Consider the following 24,029-nt stretch of genomic DNA (forward strand, 5'->3'; position numbering starts at 1 on the left):
ACCGCCCCCTTTCGAGAAGCCGCGCTGTCTTGTTCCGATACCTTCTTGGCTCCCTTTGCGGATGTCCCGTGTTCGCCTGTGTATGTTTGAACATTTCAGAAATAGATTTATTTTGAACCAAGAGAATGAGGTGTTTGAGGATGGATCACAGTCGCCGACTCTGGCGGTGATCGCGCACACTATAACATGATCTGCGCTGCGTGCCTCGTCGCCATATTTGTCAATATTATTACGCGAGAAAACGAAGCCGGAACCAAAGTTGAGCGTAGAATTTAGTGACGTTTAGAATTCCCGTGTCAGGCGTGTGCCTAAGAGCACGGAAAATCTTGCAAATATGTTTCTGATGCCGCATAATCGCCAGGAGCAGCAGGCCAAGCAGTGGTTTCAAGTCAGCTCTATTTCATTGCACTGGCAGATTTGGTGTGAGGATATTCTTGACATTACCTCCAGGGTGTGCCTGAACCTCTGTGGTCTACCATAGCAGACCTACCCACACGGACTAATTGTTGTGAAACGCTAGCCAATAAATGGGCATTAGTGTTTGTCAATGTTGTCATAGCCATCACATGTTCCACAATAACCATTTCTCTTGGCTGATGTTTTAAAGAAACCTGGTGCCAGTGCTCGTTCAAAATTCAACGATATCACACTATTTCGTAGCATTCTGTGTCATCACCACTTGTCATTGGCTCAGGCGCCGCCAGCACTAGAGCCATTTGACGCAACAGGTGACTGGAAAATAAAGACGATGTTATGAAATATGGCCACTTTCCTACCCATACAGGCCATGCTGTAAAGCACGTACACGATCTGTATGTGTAGAAGTTTCAGCTAAATGGAGGCAGCATTTGTTGTACTCAGAGTGAATGGTGCAGTGCACTGCACTGAAAATCTCTGCTACAGCAAACATAGCAGCATACAGTTCTTTTCTGCTGAACAATTAATGCTTTCCTTCTGTTCATTATTTTCTTGATCCCATGGGGTTAACTGTTTGCAAAACTGAATTGTAGTGCAACATGGGTTTAGCTCCTTTCTTTTCATCTTCTCAAGGCTGTTTTAAAGCAGCCTGTGGAATCGGTCAAATGGCAGTGCAGTAGTGAATGTTTTTACTGGCATTGCAATCTACCTCACAATGAAGTCGTGGTCCACTTTCTCATTTCTCTGATCTGGGCCTGATTACTTTGGCTTGGACCTGGTTTATTTGACTTACCCTGATAAGGTACATGAGAAATTGTGGGAATTGCAGCTTATGCATTTCACTGCAGATCATAAATTTCACAGCAAGAAATGATTCTGTACATTCTGTCATAAAAAAATTTTACTGCAAGAGCAAAGCACTGGTGTTAAACATTTTTGTTTGGTGCTGTACTCATTGTACAGTAGCTTTTTATTACAGTTTTTGGCTGGGGTTCAGTCAAACGTCCTGAATGGTGGGACGGCAGCTGAGCTGGCGGCACCAGCCGTCGGGGACTGGCAGAGAGTCTGGTCAGTCATCATCAGGTGGTCCTGACCCCAAGCAATGTAAGTAATGTCTTCTGTTTGTTGCCTTGAAGGAAATTTGTGTGACTGCTGGTGCCCATGATATTCTTGCCATAAAGATTTATTCCAAGAATACTAAAGAGTTCGCTGGCATTATTCCATGTATGCGCAGCCAATGGGCCTCATTGCTCTATGGCATTTGGGAAACCTGATGACTTCCAGATGGCATTAAAGAACTCGGAGAAGAATGTTGCATTTCACATGGTCTGGCACATGCATTTCACATTGGAATATATTTAGTTTTGGGTGACGGAAGCAGATGGCCAGCTCGCACACATGTCACATGGCCCGCTGTACAGGGTCACTGACAATTTTGTGGTAGAGTCTACGGTCTTGAACTTGAATTTTATTTTTGTTATATACCACCAGAGATACATCACAATAATTAAGTATAAAAAAATTTGAAGTAGCCGAGGAGAGTGTAAAACACTCATCGTAGTCCTATTTAGCAAACAGTACATACGCCAGTACATACGATCGACGGCGAATATCTCAACAACCTTCGGTTTGCAGATGACATTGTCCTATTGAGCAACAATGGAGAGGAATTACAACAAATGATTGAGGACCTTCATCGAGAAAGTGCAAGAATTGGGTTGAAGATGAATATGCAGAAGACAAAGATAATGTTCAATAGCCTGGCAAGGGAACAAGAATTCAGGATTGCCAGTCAGCCTCTAGAGTCTGTAAAGGAATATGTTTATCTAGGTCAATTACTCACAGGGGACCCTGATCATGAGAAAGAAATTTACAGAAGAATAAAATGGGGTTGGAGTGCATACGGCAGGCATTGCCAAATCCTGACTGGGAGCTTACCACTGTCGTTGAAAAGAAAAGTGTACAATCATTGCATTCTACCGGTGCTAACATATGGGGCAGAAACTTGGAGGTTAACAAAGAAGCTCGAGAACAAGTTAAGGACCGCACAAAGAGCGATGGAACGAAAAATCTTAGGAGTAACGTTAAGAGACAGGAAGAGAGCGGTGTGGATCAGAGAACAAACTGGGGTAGACGATATTCTAGTTGGCATTAAGCGGAAGAAATGGAGCTGGGCAGGCCATGTAATGCGTAGGATGGATAACCGGTGGACCATTAGGGTTACAGAATGGATACCAAGAGAAGGGAAGCGCAGTCGAGGACGGCAGAAAGTCAGGTGGGATGATGAGGTTAGGAAATTCGCAGGCGCAAGTTGGAGTACGCTAGCGCAAGACAGGGGTAATTGGAGATCGCAGGGAGAGGCCTTCATCCTGCAGTGGACATAAATATAGGCTGATGATGACATACGCCAGGCATAAAAAGGTGAATTTGCAATTTCGCTATTCAAACCTAGCGATAGGTGAATAGCAAAATTGTGCATCATCTGCTATGCCATTTTCATTTTGATGACTAGCTCATCACTGCTCCTCGATTCCTGCTGTTTGGTAAAGTCGGAGAGGAACGATGCCTTTGTCACTCAGTTAGGGTTGGCTGTGTGATTCTTTTATGAATGATAACAAGCCGTTTCACATTCTATTGAATGGTGTATATATATAAGCAGTCTACATAAACAAGTGATGAGACCAGCTGGGGTGACTCGGTCAGCTAAGGTGTCGCGCTGCTGAGCACGAGTTCGCGGGATCGAATCCCGGCCCCGGCGGCCGCATTTCGATGAAGGCGAAATGCAAAAACGCCCGTGTGCTTGCGTTGTAGTGCACATTAAAGAACCCCAGGTGGTCAAAATTAATCCGGAGCCCTCCACTATGGCGTGCCTCATAATCAGAACTGTTTTTGGCACGTAAAACCCCAGATAGAAGAAACAAGTGATGAGCTCTTTGTACCTGTGTAGGTGCCTGTTGCAGACTAGGACGTACATCACACCAACAACACTAAGCAGGATCAATCCAGATTTTCCTACTGCATGCCCACACTGCGGCCACGAATACAACAACTTCGAACACATGCTCTGGCTGTGCCCTGCCAACGCGGGCACGGACTTTCCTGACCAGTCCTCCTGGGACTCAGCGCTCAGAAGTACAGAGCTCATCGCTCAGCTCAAGGCTGTCCAGAGGGCCCGGGCCGTCGCCGAAGGACTATGTCTACCGGCCCCGACCTGGGTGGAGCCACCGGATAGATTGGCGGGGCCTCCGGCCCCGCTTTAATTTTTTCTCCTCAGGACCTAAATAAAGTTCGTACTCACTCACAGGTGCCTGTCTAGGAGTTAGGTGACTAGAACCTTCACAAAATCATAGATGCCCAGCTCAAGCAAACGGTACCAATTCAGTATGTACTTGCCATGCATCCTGTATTGGCTCCTTTCTGCAGTACGAAAAATGCTGAGCAAGATGCAGGCTATTGTAACGGGATATAGTTGAGTCCACTATAACCCAGCGCCTACTCCATTTTTTCAATGCCAGCGAGATGCGGCCGGTCCAACGGTTTACCACCCTTTCCTACTCTCCTCCGTTGGCTACCAATCACGCCTGCTTTACGGTCGAGAGGGAGAGTACCCTCTGGGTGGCACCTCGTGACGGAAGTCGAAGGAAGTAATCCTGACAGACGCATGAAGTGTCTACTGCATCTTCTCCAGAATGGCAGTAGCGCGTGCTCAGACGCACGCGTGACGCAAGCAGTCGTACCCTCTGGGTAGCGTCACATTGCGGCAACTCGCTGAAATAAGGCGGACTAGCGCTCTCATTACGGATTGCGCGATTGCACTGGCATTGAAAAAATAGAGGCGCTGCTATATCAATACTGCTTTGCACAATATATTGGATATAACATTGAAAAATGCAGCTCTTGCAACTTCATAATGTGTTTTATGGTAAAATAAACTGCTTACTACAATGATTTCATGTTTAATTACCGGTCATAACACTTTGAAAGGTACGAGTGAAATGAAAAAAATAAGTTGTTGCAGACACCATCCAAGATGACTGTCAAAATAAGCAACTAGCTTATGCAGACTACAGAAATTAGACACGCTAGCAATAATTTCAAAGTATACTGCTGACGTCGATAATGCTCTTTGATGATAACAGAAATGATCAATATGGCTTGGTATGATGACGTAGGCAGCCTGACCAATACGGCATGACAACAGCTGTGCACCTCTGCTTGTTTACTTCTCAGATACGTTGAAATCATGCAGACCCCACGGTGTGCTTGCTGGAAAAGCAGTCGTTTTTGAGTAGTCTGGTAAACACCTTTTTAATGTGAAAGCATTATATGCCCCATTACGCGAAAATCCGGGGTCGGCATCGGTGGTATGACTGAGCGATGGTACCAAAAATGGCCGACGGTGCAAAGAGTAAAAACACATGACAATATGCTCGTATTGATGTCACATTTCTCTAGGAGGTTCCCATAAGAAAATAATCGCTTTGAAAAAGAAAGTTTGATAAATTTTGGTCTGGGTGGGAATCGAACCCGGCCCTCCGGGTACGAGACGAGCATGCTTCCCTGACGCCACGGCGGCTCCATAGTTCTCGTTGACCAAAGGTGGGCCTAGTGCGTGCATCCTTGCACATGTGACAGGGCAGCCAATGGGAAGGAGGTGGCGCCATATCATGAGTGTATGAAATGAGAGTATAAAATAAAAAGCAATAACGTTCAATTGAACGGCGCTGAGTGGCCCTTCAAGTTATCAACTCCTCGCGGGCAAGCGAGCGCGTTGAGATGCTTGGCGCATTTTAATTTTGCCTTACCGAGGCACAGTTGGAATGCAGGCGAGAGCTTGGACGAGGAACGCATGGAAAAAACATTTCACCAAAGGGACTATAATGCTTTTGCATTCCTATACATAAACAGTCTAATGTGTCTGCCGAATTTTTTAAGCGAAGCTTTATAGGCTCACAAGTTTCTGCGGTGGTGGTGGTAGTGTCACGCTGAAAAGTGGACTGATCCTGGTGATGGTGCAGAAAGGGTCCAAGCTCAATGGCACATACCCCTGTCATGTGGGCTGATCCTAGTGATAGTGTAGAAAGGGTCCAAGCTAAATGGCACATACCCCTGTGGGCTCGGGGACCTGTAACACGCCCTTGAACTACCCTTGTCACACGTGGGGCCCAAAGAGACAGATCACCAGCCCTCCCCCGGCGAGAAAGTGGGGGTAAGTGAAGCTTGTCGTCCGATTCTAGCGTGAGGGCTTCCGAAGCCCAGGCGAAACGTTCGTGAAGAGCCGCCGACTCCGAGTTTAGGGCAAACGAAGCGGAACGCCTGCGACAGTGTCGTCTTGCCACAAGACCCCAATTTTCTCGACAGGGGAAGGGCTCTGAATTTTTCTACCGCAGACCATGCTTGGCAGCGGGAGACCCCCTCGAAATAACGAATTTTCCCCGCCGGCATTCTAGAGATTTCGCCCCAAATTTTGTCATTTTTGCGCGAGCAGCAACCGGAAGCACCGTCTCCACTGCGACGGAATGCGAAGCGAGCGCACGTGTGCGTGCGAGTGAGCGTGTGCAAGGCGGGCCTGCATCCCTCGACTCGGCGATCTTGCCGCCGCGGGCGTGACCATACCCCTCCCTCCATTCAAACCTGATCCTGCTGCTTGCTGCAGCTGGCCTAGCCCACCAAGCTGGCAGTCTCCTTTTCCAGTTGATGTTGCCAACGCGCTGGCAGACGCTGTGATCACACTCGATGAGCACGGACACGCGCTGTCAAACACTGGCGGCGTGAGGAAGCGCCGCTGCAAAAGCGAGTGAAGTGACCTTCGTGCTGTTGTCTATTGCTTCAACGCAAACTGAGTGCCTAGAGCACACAGCACGCACAAAGCTATGAGCCGCCGACGCACCTACACTGCCTAGACTCTGCCCCAACACAGATTGCTTTCAAGATACGGCCCGTGTGCTGCGCGCAGTATGCAGTTGATGCCAGAGTGCAGTACAACCCTCGCTCCCTCGCCAGTGCCTCGAACGCAACGGAAGAAGGCGCGCTTCCTCCCTGCTTTTCTTTCTTGCGCGCGCGAGATTTAGACGTGGTCTTCGGCTCCCCTCGCACGTTTTCACTCACGCATACGGCGCACGGCGACTGCGTTATCGACCTTGGACTTTATACAGAATATCTATGAGCCAAAATCAATTTTAGGGCAACAACATGTCACAGACACCATTTTTAGATAGCAAATACGGATCTCAAGGGCCATACTTTTGCTGGCGGAAACCGAAAATACGTCATAGTTGTCACCCCCAGCACTTTGGGCGGCCAATGCCATCGCCAAGCCACTAAGCCAAGTGACATGAAAAGTCAAAATGGCCGCTCGGGCCGGCGCGGGGTGGTAGTTTGCAACGTATGATGCGGGAACAGTCCCACAGTTGCGACGCAACAGTGGGGCTACCAATGCATTGGGTTCTATGGGAGCAGTACCGGGACTGGCCGAAAACGACGTAACAGCCGGGAAAACGCAGCACCCGGGAACGTAACAGCGGGGTTTTACTGTAACACTATACGACGCTACGATGCCATTGTGACGTTCGCTCTTCGTTGCCGTTGCCTCACGCTTGTGCAAAACAACACGAGTCCACGCATCCAGTACCTGGTGTGACATTCCAAGGATGAGTGCTTCGGCGAAAACGGAAAACGGGTGCGCGTTAGAATCGAGTAAATACGGTACGCATTTCTTTTTCGAGTTTTCGTGCCGAACCTGCATATAACGAAATCCTCTTTGTAATGAAGTTTTTCGGGAATTTGTCAATTTCGTTATATCCAGGTTGTCTGTATTGTCGTGATGCTGTCGTCATCATCATTCTATCATTGTCCAAGTCTTTTTCATACTGTCATCATTCTACCATTGTTGTCACTTCATGATCGTCGTATATAGGATCTGCATGTTCACATTTCACGACTTTATGTTAAGTAACTTGTTTCCTGGTGTCCAACTTGCAAATAATCGCTAAGTAAATTCCTCTCATAGACTAATGAATGGGACCTCACCAGGTCCCATTTTGGTTATATGCTGGAAGGCACTGCCAGAAAGTGTTTCGCCAAAAGAAATTTTTCCGATGGGTTCGTTATTGGAGAAGTTCAACTGTCCTGTCCACCAGGAGGCAAGCTTTGCTGTCTACAGAGACTGCAAGCAGCGTTGCTTTCCAGCTTTCCAGGGACTTTCCAGGGACTGTATCAGGCGACAAACCCCACCTCCATCTTTTTTCTTCTCTTTCTTGCTGCACGACACATTTCCAAAATATAAATTTTAGTGATTTAGCGTGGAAGCTTGGGCGTGTTGGTGATTCATTGCCGAAAACACAGCGCAAAAAAAACACACGGACACGAGAGAGCGACACGCACACAGCGCTGAGTGCGTGTCGCTCTCTCGTGTCCGTGTGTTTTTTTTGCGCTGTGTTTTCGGCTATAAATTTTAGGCCCCATTTCTAAACTCTAAACTGACTTTCACTCCCCACATAAAGTATCTTAAAACCAAATGCTTAAAAGCAATAAACATTCTAAAATTTTTGAACTGAAGGAATGTGCTGGTCTGGGCTGGTTGGTACATCATTAGGACGGGAACAAACAGCGCTAGGGCAGGACGAAGTGAGTAGACAGACAAGGCGCTGAACTAACAAGCACTGGTTTATTGCTGGGAAAGCAATACAGTATAGACCACTTATAACGTAACCGCTTATAGTGCAGGACCGGATATAATACGGTCTTTTCAAACTCCCGTTAATTTTCCCATAGCACTCTACGTATACGAATATCGCTTATAGTGCAGTTGCGGGACACGAAATACCAGTTACAGTGCGGCTGCCTGGAAGTTCGGCAGTCAACCTAGACGGCAAATGCTCCCCTCAAGCCACAAATACTGTATTTACTCGAATCTAACGAGCACTTTTTTCTGATAAAGCAGGTCCAAAAATTGCGTGCACGTTAGAATCGAGTACGACCCTAAATATGCGTTACCATATAGCCGTCGGCATTTCAAAATGGCCACCTCGCACGCGCGTCGACCCTAGCTATCCTCGAGCCTAGCTACCCCAGCTTCCTCCATGTGCTGCAGTACACGTGCTTAGGCAATAGTCTACCGTCTGCCTTCACGTTCTCTGCGTCTGCTCTATCAGCATGAAGTACCGAGTTCATCATGATTCCGCATTTGAAAGGAAAGTGATCATGTGTGCAGAGACAGAAGGAAATAAGGCAGCATCACGGGTGTTCGGAGAATCCGAAACTTGCGTTCGGGACTGGCCCAAACAGGAGAGGATTTTCGCCAGCAAAGCAATGGGGAACTGTTTCAGTGGACCGAAGCAGGACGTAATCTGCGACGATCCATTTCGGCGATATGATCGCCTTGGCCCTATCTTGAAAGCAATCTGCGACGGGGAAAGTCCGCCGCGTGCCGTGTTTTCGCCGCTTATAGGTCGCGTTGAAGCGAGAGGCATGATAGCACGAAGGTCAATTCGCTCGCCGCACTTCGTCACTTTAGCGTTTTGACAGTTCGTATCCGCGGTCAACGAGCGAGATGTATTCATGTTTGCTTGTGCGCGCGTGACACCAAGCTTGTTAATTTATTTAGTAAGCGAATACGGAACCTAGAGCACGGTGACAGCGACGGCAGAAGTGCGCGTGGAGTGTGTGGTACCGCTTATAGTGCGGATATTCGTGTCAGAAGGCCAGAAAAACACGGTTTCTGCACAACCGGGAAGGGAATGAAATCATCACATCACGCGTGTTGTCATAGCAGGTTATCGTGTTTTTAACAAGTAGTTAATCTCGCAGCTATGCAGAGTACACTGACGCAGGAGTTTCCGTGCGATTGAATGCAATACGCTTCCCAAATCACGCATGCTCTTTGATCTTTATACATACCTAGTATTGTGCAATCTTCAAATAGAGGTTTGCAGCCGTATTCTTAGCAGTGCTGGGCTAAATGGCTCGGTACAGACCCTTTCATTGCGTACGCATGCTCTCTCAGCCGGTCATTCAAACACTGGCTTGTTCGGCCAATGTAGCAGCGTTTGCACTTGAGCGGGATCTTATACACAACTGTGCATGCGCACTCAACATGAGGTTTTCTGTGTTGTTTCTCACAAATTGCTTTTTTGGGGCCTTCCTTGTTTACCTTGTGGCATAGCGCCGACAGCTTGTTCCTTGCGCTGAGCAAAACGCGTGTGCCTATTTTTCTGGTGACCTTTTTTTAAACTATGCGAGACCCCATGGACATAGGGTATGACGGTGGTGCTCACATGAGGTCCCTTGTCCTGGGCGTCACGTCCTTTTGGTGAGGATCGCCAAAAGCTTTTCTGAAACACTCGTCAGCAGGGCCATAGGGTACCCAACCTGGATGAGCCGGTGCACTTGGTGAATGAAGCTGCTAGCCACCCGGTGGTGGCATGAACGGTCAGAGCTGCTCTGAGACATGAGACGGCAATGCTTCTTTTAACTATTTTTGAGTGCACAGACGTGAAGGGGAGAATACTTCGAGCGAGGGTTGTAAGCCCAACATACGTGTTCCCTTTCAAGCGATAGCTCTAGGTCCAGGAACCTTATCTTATTATCGGAGGGATGCTCGATCGTTAGTTCTAAAGGTTTCATTACCGATTGAAAGATGTAGAAAATTTCTTTTGCACGCGAGAGTTAGCCTGTTCCGTCAGTTTTGTGTAGCACAAGGAAATCATCTACAAAGCGAAATACCTTAGTAACGCTGGTTGTAGATGATTTCAAAGGCCTTATGTATTTTCTGAAAGGAAATACAGACTGCCAACATCCTTGTTATCCCATCATAAATGATACTACGTGTGCCACACTTTTTCATAACCAACCTGCAGCAACGGAACCCATCTCACTGCGGGTGAGAAAACTTGGCAAAGATGTTCCACTGCTTGAGCATTGTGTAACGCCGTGGCAATGGCAACTTATGGAATGTGACACACCGTTCATTGAGGTCTCGAAGCATGCTCCGGAAGTACGTATCCAAATGCACTTTCGTGAACTTCAATCAAAATACTCTTGCCCGAAATTCTTTACTGATGCATCAAAGTCGCATGCTGGCGTGTCCTATGCGGCAATCAGTCCATCCTTTCCTGAATCCGGTCAACTGCATCTAGAAACAAGCATTATTTAGGGCTGAGGCTTATGCCCTATTGTGCGCAGAGAAGCATATAATGAAAACAAAGCTTTAAAAATCTGTTATATTCACTGACGCTTTAAGCGCAGTAAAAGCCTTAATGTCTCCTTGTAAACAGAAAAACCCTGTGCACAGCATATACGTCTAGCCAATGTGTCGCAATATGCTGGTTACCTGGCCACAGAGGTATCGAGGGGAAAATGGTTGCAGATGAAACTGCCTGTTCCCTTGCAAGGAAAGGGAACACCTCATCTATAGCTGTCCCTGCAATAGATTTGAAGCATTTTCTGCGCAAAAGCCTGAGGAGCTATTAACAGCTCTTATGGGATGCGGAAACAACAAACTTAAACTTCAGTTAGGGAATTGGCCTTAGCATACAAACAGCACATTCCTCTACACCCAGCAATGCTCTTTGGCACAGAACCGTTTTTTTACCACAGGAAGATGCCGGTATATTGCAAGTTATCAGCCCTCTACATTTGTAGCACCTCCTCTCTTAAGAGGCTGCTGCTGCAACAGCAGTGTTGCGGAGCACTTCCCTCGCAGCCCTTGCGTTCAAGGGCCCTGTTGAGGCACCGGTGCTACTTTCATATCCACGTTTTATAACATTATTGTTTCAGAACAAACCATTCATGGTCATTGCTCATGTTTTCAGTCATTGTCATCATTTCAATAGTTCTACGCAAGTTACAGCGACTTATTTACAGCCATTCTACATCCACCATTCACAGTACATTCCTCTATTTCATAAACAATTCATTGGAAACTCATCACCATGTGTATGGCGCTCTTTGGCCGTATCTGGCCTTTGCGCCGTAAAACCCCATACATCATCATCCAGTGGTGGCATCGCACATTCTGCATTGAATAATTAACCCGGGTCGCTTGCCCCGGTTGGTGACATTGTAAGCCATGTGCCTTGCGTCAAGGCATTTGTGCATGTGGCCTTGACTCTTGTTCACAGTGCGGCTTCCTTGAGACAAAGGGCGTTGTCATGACTCAGATGACGGCGGCACACGAGAACGAAGTAGAAGAAGATCGCGGAGTGTTCGAAACCGCGCGAGTGCTCGAGGCATGCGAACCGACGTGTTATCCGCAAGGGCGAAGCAACGAAGCAGGATTATTGACATGGCTCTCGGACTTGAAGGTCGCTTCGTCAGCTACGCTCCGACGACGGGAGTGCGGAGAGCCCGGCCACGAAGCTCGTGACGCTGGCGTGGCTGTAGACCTCGGAGACGTCCGCGCGAGGCTCGTGGGACCGGCTGCTGCTGCTCACGGTAGTTCCGGTCTTCTTTGCAAGAACCCCACTTCCTTGGCCGAGCCAGATCAACCGATAATCGCCGGGGCACCGGGTCGCCACGCAGATAGACGGAGGGCGAAGAACGCTTCGTTAAGCCTAACCGAGGAGTTGACACATCAGCGGCGGCTACTGGGGCACCAGCCATGTACTTGGTCAGGTCGACGGAACCGCGAGTCGTCGGCACTTAGGGCATCAGTGACACCCCGAACGAATACGACCTGGACTTGACGAGAAAAGCTGCAAACCGACGGTCCGTAAGAACCCGCATTTCTGCATTGCGGCGCAGTTAGGCCGAGTCTAGGGTGGCCAGACTTTGATGAGTCAGGGCCAAGACTGACTTAGAGACCTTAAGACGGAGCTAGGCACCGAGACCGAGATAGAGTGTTCCTTGTTTACATGAGCATTTTTGGGTAGTTTTGTATTTAGTCTGAATTTGGTATTTAGTATTGAGTGAGCATTTTGGTTGAGTTACGTCTTTAGTTTTGTGTGCCTCACGCTTTTGCCGATCTTGTTCATATTAAATCCTTGTTTGCTGTGCTGCCATTCGTATCTCTTAACCATCGCGGGCAACACCTGCATGCAATCCTTCTGCTCCCAAGTAGTGGTGACAAATTGGCGAGCCTGCCAGGCTTCTGTAATTTCGGCCCAGCCACCGATACTTGAGAGTCGCAGAGATGGAGTTGGAGCGGTTGGCGGCAGTAGCAAAGGATTTGATCATGACTAAGGAGGAGGCGATGTGATTCTTTGAATATGCTCGGCAAGAACGGGATGAAGCAGCAGCAACAAGCACGCGAAAGTCATGAGCGCGAGAAGGAAAATTTTAGAGTTGAAGTTAAAGTTGGCAGAGATAACCGCCGGGCCTTGCGAGGGGTCGATTTCCGCTAGGTCGGCGTCATCCGACTTCACTTTGCCCAGGACAAAACAGATTTGCCCTAGGAAATTGATGGCTCCGTTTGATGAGCGTAGAGATGATTTATATGTGTATTTGCATCACTTTGAGAGAATAGCAGTCCGGCAAGGCTGGGCAAGGAATGAGTGGGCTAGCGCCTTAAGCCTGTGTAGTAGGTGAGGCTTGAAGTGTGTTTGGATGGATGCCTGCTGAAGAGAGTCTAGACTATGATAAGGTGAAGAACACTTTATTGCAAAGATTCCGGCTAACCGCTGAGGGTTTCCACAAAAAGTTCAGGTCATGTAAGCCGGAAGACGCGGAAACCGGAAAACAGTTTGCATGTAGATTGACCAACTACTTTGAAAGATGGATGGAGTTGTCAGAGGCCAACAAGACATATGAAGGGGTGCGGGACAAGGTCGTAGGAGAACAATTTCTCGCCAGGTGCAGCGACAGTTTGGCAATATTCCTCAAGGAGAGGAAATTAAAAACAGTAGAGGAGATGGCTGCGCATTCAGATCAGTTCGTAGAGGCGCAGGGACTAAGAAATTTAGGAAAGATTCACAAGGACGCGCCGATGGCAGGAGACGAGGAATCGGGGTCCAATGAACAGGCAAGGGACACCACAGAGATGTTTCGTTTGTAACCGGCTGGGACGTGTAGCAATGAACTGCCGGGTGAGGGATAATCGACGTGGTCCACCAGTGGTTTGCCAGCTGTGTCAAAAGAGAAGTCATAGGGCCGACGAATGCAGATCAAGATACGTGGACAAAGCAGCATGTTTGATGAAATGTAAAGAGGATGGGCCAAGAGAAAAGAGCATACCCGTGGTGGAGGGAGAAGTACAAGGACACAGGGCCACAGTACTGAGAGACACGGGGGCGAACACAGTCTTAGTCAGAGAGTCTGGTACCATTCGAGAGCATGACCGACTACTTCAAACCAGTCATTTTGGCGGATAGGTCCATTAACCCCACAAAGCCCAGACACCATTCCACATGAAAGACAATTAAAACAGCGTGTTCACATTTATTTCTGGCCATAAAGATATGTTTATTGGTACAAGGAAAACAATAAAATGCTATTGAGTAAACATTAATTAGTATGGTAATTACTTAATTTGCAGAATCGAGCAGCCCGATTTATCCATTCATCGTATTCATATCACACCAGTGTATCATCCTTAAAAGCAGAATTATCTTTGTTGCCTCTCGCGCTCCGCCACCGCATCGCATCTCTAGCTCTGTTCCGTAAGTTTTATTACAGCACCCGTGACCTCCAAGCTTTATCATCCCACCAGCCCGCATATCTCATCGTACTGGCCATGCGATTGGAATGACCTTTCCCACAGCATTGTCACTATCACCTGCCCGACACTACTTCATCAAAATGTAGCTGTCACTGAATTAACATGTGGTTACCTTTGTCAAAAATGTTTTTCCTTTGTATATCTACCCCTTAAGGACCCCAGAGGGGTCCTTAAGGTAATAAAATTAAGTGATATGAAAAGTGTCCAGCCTCCCCACAGTAGTAGCACAACGGACTGCTGTCGGGAGCGTGCCATACCATAGACTTCCGCGAACCAGGGCGAAAGTCTGCTTCCAGAGTCGTGCGGTGGATTGGACTTGGGGAGCGTTGAGGAAGCCGTGCAGGTGGCTGCGAGAAACGGGCCGTCGATGGCCTAGAAACCCAAAGAGTATTCGCGTACGAGAGCGTAGGAAGTTCAGTTCATGTTGGTGGCGAGCGATGAACCACCTGCTTGATTTCCTCCCGAATGACATCCGTAACAGCCTCGGCACTCTGAGGTGCCGGTGCCGATGCATAAGACTTCTGGAGTTCTTCTCGAACAACTTGCCATATTAGTTCGGTAGGGAACTCCCTGTCATCATTTGCAGGTACAAGTGAGCATGCAGCAGTCATGGTCGTCTGGCGTTCATACTGCGAGAGCCGCTGCCGAAGCATGCGTTCCATGACTGTTGCCTCACGGACGAACCGAGACACTGTTGTAGGAGGATTGTGCATGAGGCCCGCGAAAAGCTGTTCTTTTACGCCTCCCATTAACAGACGACCTTTTTGTCTTCTGGCATTAGTGGGTCGGCCCAACGGAACAATCGCGTCATGTTTTCCAAGAACGTAGTGACAAAATGCAAACTGGAACGTCTGATAGAAGGGCAGACAAAATTAGTGGGTTAAGTCTTGTGCTGCGGTGCCCACCTTCGCAAGATAATTTTAATTAAACTATTGCTTCAACCGTGACACAGCTAGCCCCCGCATCTCCGTTGGCTCAGCATAACCATTTCTTTCTTTGTCCATGCCATGGGTGGCAACCACATTTCATGGGCGAGGTTCGTCTAGCGATGAGAATTCGTGCTCTAAACACAGGGGACAACCTTAGCTTAGATCACCGTTTCCAATATACTTTGTTCTGTAAATGTACTTAATATGTAAATGTATATGTATTTAAAACTAAAACAAAAAAAAATTGAGAAGTGCAGGTTTGCTGGTACTTGACCGAATAAGTAGCTGAAGCGTTAAACACACTAGCAAAAAAAAAAAGCAGACCAACCATGGAACCAACTTGGCTCACTGGGTACGTGCACTCTTCAATGAGCCTCTTTGACGCCAACTAGGTCACAGCTGATAAACATATACAAGATCAGTGTTGCTGGCTCTAAAGTAAGGTATTATCTTCTGAGTAGATTATGGTTGCTTTATTGGTGGCATGTTGTAATACCTTACAACAGCAACTCGTTAAGTATATGGGCTGATAAGTATCAACCAATAGTTTGTCGCTATTTTTGTGAATATTTATCACTTTTGAGCATAGTGACACGTGTACAGGTTAATCTTTCTCCAGTGACCGCTTTTCACCGGCTAACAGATGTTAAACGTTATTGTTCGGCACAGGCTGCGCCTGCTTGCATCGGAAGTTTCTCGAATGTTATCAATGATTCAATCCTTTGTCCGTTGTCATCGAACAGTGTGTCATCTGATTGTATGCGCTACACGAATTGTGTAGTACTTTCTGTAAGACATGCGGGCATGAGCGATTACTTTAAAACCTTCGACGACTCATATATAAAAGCCGATGCTGATTAGACTTTGGACGATCGCCGACTGTGTCGATGCTATCATTGTGCTTGACTACTGTTGCTTGTTTTTTCCTGGGAAGAGGTTTGTCCAATAAGGAATTACTTTCGGGATTCACAGTTTTCACCACTAAGTTCTTCGCCGTCACTACAACTTGACAATAGCATGAAAGAATGGCAAAAGGTGTTCTGCATATCTTTTAAGTAGCTGGCTTGAAATGTCTGGGCCAGCAGTACTTTTACGCCAATAAGTAATAGTAAGTTCATAATGCCCAGTTTAGTTACCTGCCCAGGGGAGGTCCATAAAGGTGCGTAGTGTTGATAAATGAACATTTGCTGTGGGAGTACGCGTGACCACAGATTGGAAATAAGAGTTGAACGAAATTACAGTGGTGCATGTCTTCTACTACCTGTTTTGCAGTCATTACCTTCCATCCCATACTATCTGCTCAGAGCAGATGTAAGAATTTCTGTGGTTGATGTAACGTAAAATTTCTCAGTGTTTAAAAAAAAATTCTCTTTGGCTCTGCCTTTAATTTATGAGAACGTTCACTTATTCCTGTGGGATTTCTCTTGCTTGTACACATTCCATGCAATCGCCTTGTAAGATACATTATCTGCAAAAGGATGGATAGTTGGGCGAGTTGGTACGGTAACATATTCTTGGTATAAGCGTGAAGAAGACACGGACGGTGGCAGAAGAAGACAGGATGAGCGCTAACTCACAACTAAATCTTTTTGTTGTCAGTTAGTTAGATTTAGTTGTGAGTTAGCGCTCATCCTGCCTTCTTCTGCCACTGTCCGTGTCTTCTTCGTGCTTATACCATGAATACGTTATCTCTCAAGTAATCCATGGAGTCTTGCGCTTTACTCTTTTGAGTTGTGTTAGGATGAAAGTTGCCTTGCAGTTTATAATGGCTGCCTTGAGTTTTATCCAGAGGTCATTGATGTTTGCTGAACTTACTGGCAAAATATCGTCTGAAAGGCCTTGGAGGTAATAAATGACACTTTCATCATTGTCCCTCTTAAGGGGGGATATGGTGATTATTCTTTATTCTTTATTCATCAATTACCCCGCAGCGCCCAAAGGCGTTACAGCAGGGGTGTTACAACATGGAATAAAATACACCTTCATTCACACAATTCACTTGCTTTTCACTCAACCTATTCCACTGTTTGATTGTTCAAACAAAAAATGAGTTAGCCTACATGTTTGTCTTGGCAGGGTACTCTAAGATTTTGCAACTATGATCAGTTCGTTTTGAAATGTAATGAGGTTTTCGTAGGTAAATTTCTGTATTAATTCCTGTTTTATTATAGTAAATAGAATATAAAAATTTTGATCTCAGTTTATTGCGGCGAGCAGAAAGAGATTCCCATCCTAGCTCAGCCTTCATTGCAGTGATGCTCTCCCTCCTTCCGATAAAGCTATCCTCACCTATTTTTGAGCCAAACTTGATAAATGTTAGCATGCTTGTTTACTTTCTTCTCCTTATTCTAAAAATGGAGTTATTTTTTCTGCACGTTCATAATTTCATTACATAATTAGTAAAACATTGTCTTTTGTTCTTACTACAATAGATAAATAACCGCCACACGAAAATATACAAATGACATAGGGATCAATAGCAGAAAGCTCAAGACACAGTATAAGAAGCACTTTTATGATTGGGTCAATATTTCTTTATAGTACACGGAACTCCATTGTTTTGAACATGGCCATACATTTGGTCACACAAAAGACCAATTTTAAAAACTTACAACAAATAAACTTGAAAAGTGCTTCCTATGTTGTGTGTTCCAAACATCTCGCTTCATGCTGCAAAAAGAATTACTATTCTATCTGTAACAGCTACTCATGTATCATAGTAAATGTATTGCTGGGTGTGCAAAGTTAGTATTTTGCTAAAATGAAGAAAACAAACAAATCTCCCACACTATAGTCTTAAAATTAATATATTATGGTTTAAATATTGACATATGAGATAAGAAACTTGGTAGATCTAGAGAATAATAGATGCAGAATCCGAAAATGCAATTTACAAAGCTCGATTTTTTGGTAATTTTTAGGCCTTAAGACCCATGTCCACCCTTAAAGTCTCTAAACAGAATACACAATGTATCACTGCCATTTCTGGCGTCTTGATCTATTTGGTGAAATGCTGACAGCTTCTAGTGATCAGATACACTATCGTCGATATTAAGCTCTGGTGTTAAGTATGAGACACAAAGTTCATCGAAAAGAAGATCCAACGCCGACAAAACTGCGCCCTGAATGCACATTAGTTGTGTGACAAGGTGGGTCAACTAGAAGCTAAACATCGTGTAGAAAAGTGCTTCAAAGGTTTCCTTATTTGCGACTGTCCGATTAGTCCAGTCTATTCCTGGTAGGTTAAAATTCCCGGTTAATAATTTTAGTGCACTCGTTTACATTGGCATTAAGATAGTCATATGCAACAGTAATATATATTCGTCAGGGGCACCAGGTTGTCTGTGAACGCCACTAACTAGATGACAGCCTCAAGTTTGGTACTTTTATTTACTGTGCTGAATGGAGTTGTGTTTAGAAGCCATAAATGTCTAACGAAGTTACTCTGTTTCCGAACCGGTTAATTCTGCTCGTAAGTTCATATTCTTCTCCTAAATCTAGAAACACCCCTCTATTCTGCGTGCTTGGATACGCACCATCCAGACTTCTCCCCATAAAATTTTGAGAGGTAGACATCTGAGGACCAGAGGGGGGAGGGCACAGGCACATACTGAATAATGACAACACAACAGATGTTCGAGCGCAATCACACAACGCAACAGACTTATTTCTTCAAATGCAGCTTACGGGTGATATTCTGGATACTGGTTGAAAACTCAAGGTCGCCTTATCTGATTGGTTGAGAGCGCCGGAGGAGAAAAAAAAAAAAAACCGGGAGGGGGCTATACAAAGTAAGGATGGTCACTCCAGGAGCATTTCTGTCGTCATCGTCACCAAGATTCTGCGCCGCAAACACCCACCCGTGCAGCTATATGTTGGAAGCCACCTGTGGTGGGGGCACAGTCTGCCCTCTCTGTGTTCTCGCAGCAAAGATCGCGTTGATGCGAGCACTGGCAGGAAGCTCAATTTAAGCAGCCGCGCTTACTCACTCTAGCGTTTTGACAGGGAGTTTCTGCGGTCACCGACTGAGAAGTGTTCATGTTTGCTTGTGCGCGCGCGACACCATGCTTGTTAACTTAGTGTGACTATGTTTACAAGTTTATACCGCCAATAACACTACTATCCTTACTTTGTATAGCTGTCCACTAGTTCTCTCGCAATCGATGCTTTGCCTTTCGGGCGAAAGTACAATTTTTTTTTTTTCGGTTTCCCTTCGGAGTGAAAATACCGTAACAGTCTGGTTCAGTTCCGGTTCCAGTAAAAATAACTTCTTCCAGTGTTCGGTTCTATTTCGGTTTGATACCCTCATAAGACCAGAACACCAGGACAAAAACTTCTAAGGGTATAATCAACAACCTGGGCAAAGCAGAAGAAAGGCTTAGTTATGCCGAAGCTTGGTTTGCGTTTCCCACTGAACTCAAAGGCCTGCATGCGCTCTTTTATAGGCAAGCTTGGTGACATCACTTGTTCCTGCAGTGGCGTTGTGATTCCGTTGTAGATATCCTAAAGCTAATGTGGTGATGACGCCTCTGTCCATGGGCATGATTCCAACAGTGGCAATATCTTGGAAGGGCCAGGAAATCGATGTGGCTGGCATTGATGCACCAGCTAAGCTCCGCTGAAGAGCCTGTTCAAAGCAGAAAAAAAGGCTTCGGCAGTCGACATACCTTCTGGTCTTCCGAGGGTGATAGGCAGTGATCCGCCTTAAGGTGTGGGTACTCAGTTTAGGTGCTGGTGGGCTGGTGAGGACGCTTCGGTGACGTCCAAGAAAAAAAATTCAGATTTACTCTATTTTACCGGTGCCAAAAGCACTCGAAGTATTCCATCAAATATTTCAAATATTGGCTATTTACGTAGCCACACTGCTTCATTGGCTTGCAATATACACCATATAGCGTGCCATTGAAAAAAAAAAATTTTGATTGAAGCCTCCTAGCTCAGCTGGGCAGGAAAAATAAATTGTCACCGAAATGCTACAAACCTGCTGAAAAATAAAAAAAAAACACGTGGTGGGAACTAGTTTTGAAGTTCAGCGAACATGTAAAAGTTTTCTCAGCTATATCTGCTGATTTGTGAAGAAGCACTAATTGATTTAGTGTGGAATGGCCCCCAGGTAAAAACCGGCATAAGCCCATGACGGATGTGATAATTTCAAAATTTTTTGTTCGTCACTACCATTATGTATGCTTTTAAAGGTTGCTTTTTGATGAGTAATGTGCCTTTCAGTAAAGAAACCAGCTGAGAGCTTGCGCTTGTGTCGTCCATTTCTTCCTTCTTGTCCCTGGCTCGCAGTATGAATTGATACTAACTGCTGTTCTCTCAGTATATCTCAGCTTCCGTTAGAACATCTTAATTTTTTTCTAATAGTTAAGTAGTGCTCTTTTAGTGATCTGCATTGCTTGTTGTGGCATTGTGTATTCACTCGTTATCTTCTCCTTGTAATACCTCTTCCCCAGTGCAGAGTAGCAGACTAGAATGCACCAGCTCAGGCCTTTCCGGTTAATGAAATCTCTCTCTCTTTACAGGTAAAAAGGGACCAACCTTTAGCTTGGAGCACCTCAAGCCATTTGAGCACGGTATGTGGGTGTTGGAAGCCCTGAGTGAGATAACTTTATTTGGAATCTGGAAATTGGGAGGCCCGGGCCTGGGGCCGTCTAGATGGCCACTGGGAGTTGTTGCAAGCTGTTATGAAAGCTTGTAGTGCACACCTTTTTTTTTGTTACAATGTATTGGGAAAAAATTAATTTCTATCGAAGCAGACATAAGGGTGCTGTTGATGAGCTGTGTCACAAGACTCTTTGTGATCATTGGCAAGAAGAATTTACATTTTTGACAGAAGCAATTAGCATGTTCCCAGCTTAACAAATCTGATGTGCAAAAAGAATGTTCAGGCTGTATTTGTTGCACCCAGTGCAGCTCTGATAATCAGCTAACCACCAACATTAGGGGTTCCATGTTTACATAAGATTATTTTACTTAAGAGAAGCGTGCTGAGAAGCTCCCACAAGTTCGAAAGTATGTGTCAGTTCTACACTATAGTCAAGTGTGTGCTAAAGTGCAGGCACTGCAAAGAAGTCGTGCAAGTTGCGTTTGTGCTGGTGGTTGTAGTTTAGTGTGCTAAAGAGAGACAGCTAATCTTCTTTTTTATTTTTTCTTTGATTGCAATCGCTGATGTGGAGCTGTCTTGCAACAAACAGGCTTCTGGAGGGAGGTTGTAATGCGGGCCATCAACTCTGCTGTGGGGCCTGTACAGGACAATGGCCGTCCAATGGCTGATGTCTACTACCACACAAACAGCGGGCTCAAGCTGGTGAGTAATGCCTCTGGTTTGGCTATTTGATAGTTACAAACTGCAAAGGCAGCAGTATAGTCAGGACGTACAGACAGAAGGCTACAAGGACAGTCGGTATAAAGGTGGCAAATAGGATGGTAAGGCATAATTCTGTAAGTATCACTTTCGGTCTTAAATGCAGCAATTTTTGCTAAAATAGTTCACTGGTTGTCTAACCACAGCTTTCTTGCATTTCATGTCTACTTAAAACGTAGTGTTTAGTCTAGTTGCTTCTTGAGCATGGAAGCCAAATTGCACTGCGTAGTTGATGCAAATTTCCTATCAGCTATGCAGCGCAACTTCCCTTTACACAAGGAAATCAAAGAAAGTTGGGCATTTGTTGGAATTATGAAGGCTAACATTTTTCACACTCCTACACCCACCATGGAAGCGAGGAGAGCAGACTACCACGACACAGGTGGCCACGGGAGTGCGCCAGGGACATGAAAGAAGCTGTGTCGGTTTGCCACCTGGCCAGGCATGATGTATGGCAATACAGTGAAATCTTGATGTAACGAACTTCAGGGGACCGCGGCAAATTGTTGGTTATTCTGAGAGGTTGTTACAGTGAAAGCCCCAAAATTAACCATTTCGCCCATCAAACCACCAGTTTATTACTTGTCACCATATGAGCTATCCACGAAAACGGCATTGTTGGCTCTCGGCCAGTGCTGGTGCTTTCTTCCGTAGATTCACCGTCACGCACCACCGCAGCACCGTATTTCTAGGGGCGCATGCAAAGGAGACGCTGATGCTGAGAAAACCACCGACAAAAAAGAAGCTCCAGCCTGCCAGCCTGCGTAATGTTTCTTTTTGTTTGTTTATGTTTATTTTTCACATTTCTTGCCGGGGACACTGCAACTGTCTCGCTCGAGACGGACACCTGAACTATTCCTAAGTGCAAGCGCATGTAAACAACACCGTCCAAAAAATGCAACTGTGTGGCATCCCTGCAAGCATGGAGGTTACATTTCTCCGCAAGCGTAGTTGGCACGGCCGCAGAAAGAAGGGTGAGAGAAGGAAGAGATCCGTTGCTACGCGACACTTGTCTGGGCGGAGCATGCGCTCACAAAACCTGATGTGTCGTCGCCTCTGCAGTAGAAAAAATATATATTGTGAGACGGACGCCCGGGACGAAGGCACAGCTCTTCTATTGTCACACAGCGCGAGACAGCCCACGAACACCAACCCGACAAAATGATGATGATTATGAGGATGGGTATATACACATGAAGACGATGCTGAACTGCACAGTTAGTGCTCACACTAACTTCCCCCCCTCACGAAAGCGGCCGGTAAGGCAGCGAGTCAGAAACGGGGGGGGGGGGGGGGTCGGAACGCCGAAGATACGGCTTCAGGCGAGGGACGTGAACAATTTCAGTGCTGCGGCAACGGCGGTCAGTAACCGAGGTAACAGGAGCTACGCGATAGTTCACGGCAGATGTTCTTTCAAGCACGGTATATGCGCCGCGATACCGGTGAAGAAATTTTTCACAGAGCCCTGGCACTCGAACAGGTGTCCACAGGAGCACTTCGTCGCCTGGTCGGAACGAAATGACACGACGGGTCGCATCACAACGGACTTTCCTCTTGTCCTGAATAGTCGCGGTGTGGGCACGCGCAATTTCGCGGCAGCGGGTGACGCGGGTGGCGAACTCCTCTGCTAGAGATGTGGATGGAACAGAAAGCGTAGAAAGAAAGGTGGTGTCCAAAACAAAAGACGGTGCACGGCCGTACTCAAGGAAAAAGGAGCTGTAGTTTGTTGTGCATTGAACGGCAGTATTATATGCAAACGTGACGAAAGGAAGTAGTGTCCCAGTTTGTGTGGTCGGGTTTCACATACATGGAGATCATGTCGGACAGAGTTAGATGAAAACGCTCGGTAAGACCATTGGTCTGGGGATGATACGCAGAGGTGGTCTTATGAATGGTGTTTGAGGCTTGCAGGACTTCACCAAGAACATGGGAAAGAAATGTCTTGCCACGGTCACTTAGAAGAACACGAGGCGCACCGTGGCGCAAGATAATGGCTTGCAGGACAAACTCGGCGACCTCAGAGGCCACACCAGAAGGAAGAGCTGCCGTCTCAGCGTAGCGAGTGAGATGGTCCACGGCGGTGACAATCCAGCGGTGACCCGCGGGTGTAAGCGGAAGGGGACCCTATAAGTCAATGCCCACAAATTTAAAGGGAACGGACGGGCATGGCAATGGTTGTAAAGGGCCGGCGGGAAGAGAGGTCGAACGTTTTCGATGTTGGCACGACGCACACGAACTGACGTACTTGGCAACACTAGTAGACAGGCCAGGCCAGAAACAGCGAGTCTTAATGCGGTCGTAGGTTTTATGAAATCTTAAATGGCCAGCCGTTGCGTCGTCGTGAAAAGCTTGCAAAATTTGAAGTCGAAGTGAGCGAGGGACGACTGGAACCCAGCGGTGACCGGTAGGGTGGTAAACTTGCCGCAATAATGAGCCATCATGAAGTTTAAACCGTGCCAGTTGTCGTCTTAGGCGGCTGTTGGGAGGACGGGATAAGCCAGTGAGCCGGTCGATAATTGTGCGGCAGTACGTATCTGCACGTTGGAGGGAGGCGAGGTCTTCTGAGGACAGAATGTCGACCGAGGTCACGAACCGTACTGGGGCCATGGTTGTGGTCGGTTGGCTGGACGGTGCAGAACGGAGGGAAGGTGAGACAGGGGCA

The 24,029-nt window shown here is 46.5% G+C and overlaps 1 protein-coding gene across 3 annotated transcripts in view; it reads left to right on the forward strand.

The window, feature by feature from the left end:
• LOC119459390 (serine-rich adhesin for platelets-like) overlaps positions 1-24,029 on the forward strand; it is a 299,849-nt gene that overhangs the window by 708 nt on the left and 275,112 nt on the right. For 2 of the 3 annotated variants that reach the window (XM_049671415.1, XM_037721183.2), the window contains exons 2-4: positions 1,381-1,521; positions 20,526-20,576; positions 21,198-21,310. In XM_049671415.1, coding sequence (XP_049527372.1) covers positions 1,428-1,521; positions 20,526-20,576; positions 21,198-21,310 — 258 coding nt within the window. In that variant the 5' untranslated portion in view covers positions 1,381-1,427. The remainder of the gene's footprint in view (positions 1-1,380; positions 1,522-20,525; positions 20,577-21,197; positions 21,311-24,029) is intronic. The other variant, XM_049671416.1, reaches the window with a different exon arrangement.

This window comes from Dermacentor silvarum, chromosome 7 (genome assembly GCF_013339745.2).
Source record: "Dermacentor silvarum isolate Dsil-2018 chromosome 7, BIME_Dsil_1.4, whole genome shotgun sequence".
Lineage (NCBI taxonomy): Eukaryota > Metazoa > Arthropoda > Arachnida > Ixodida > Ixodidae > Dermacentor > Dermacentor silvarum.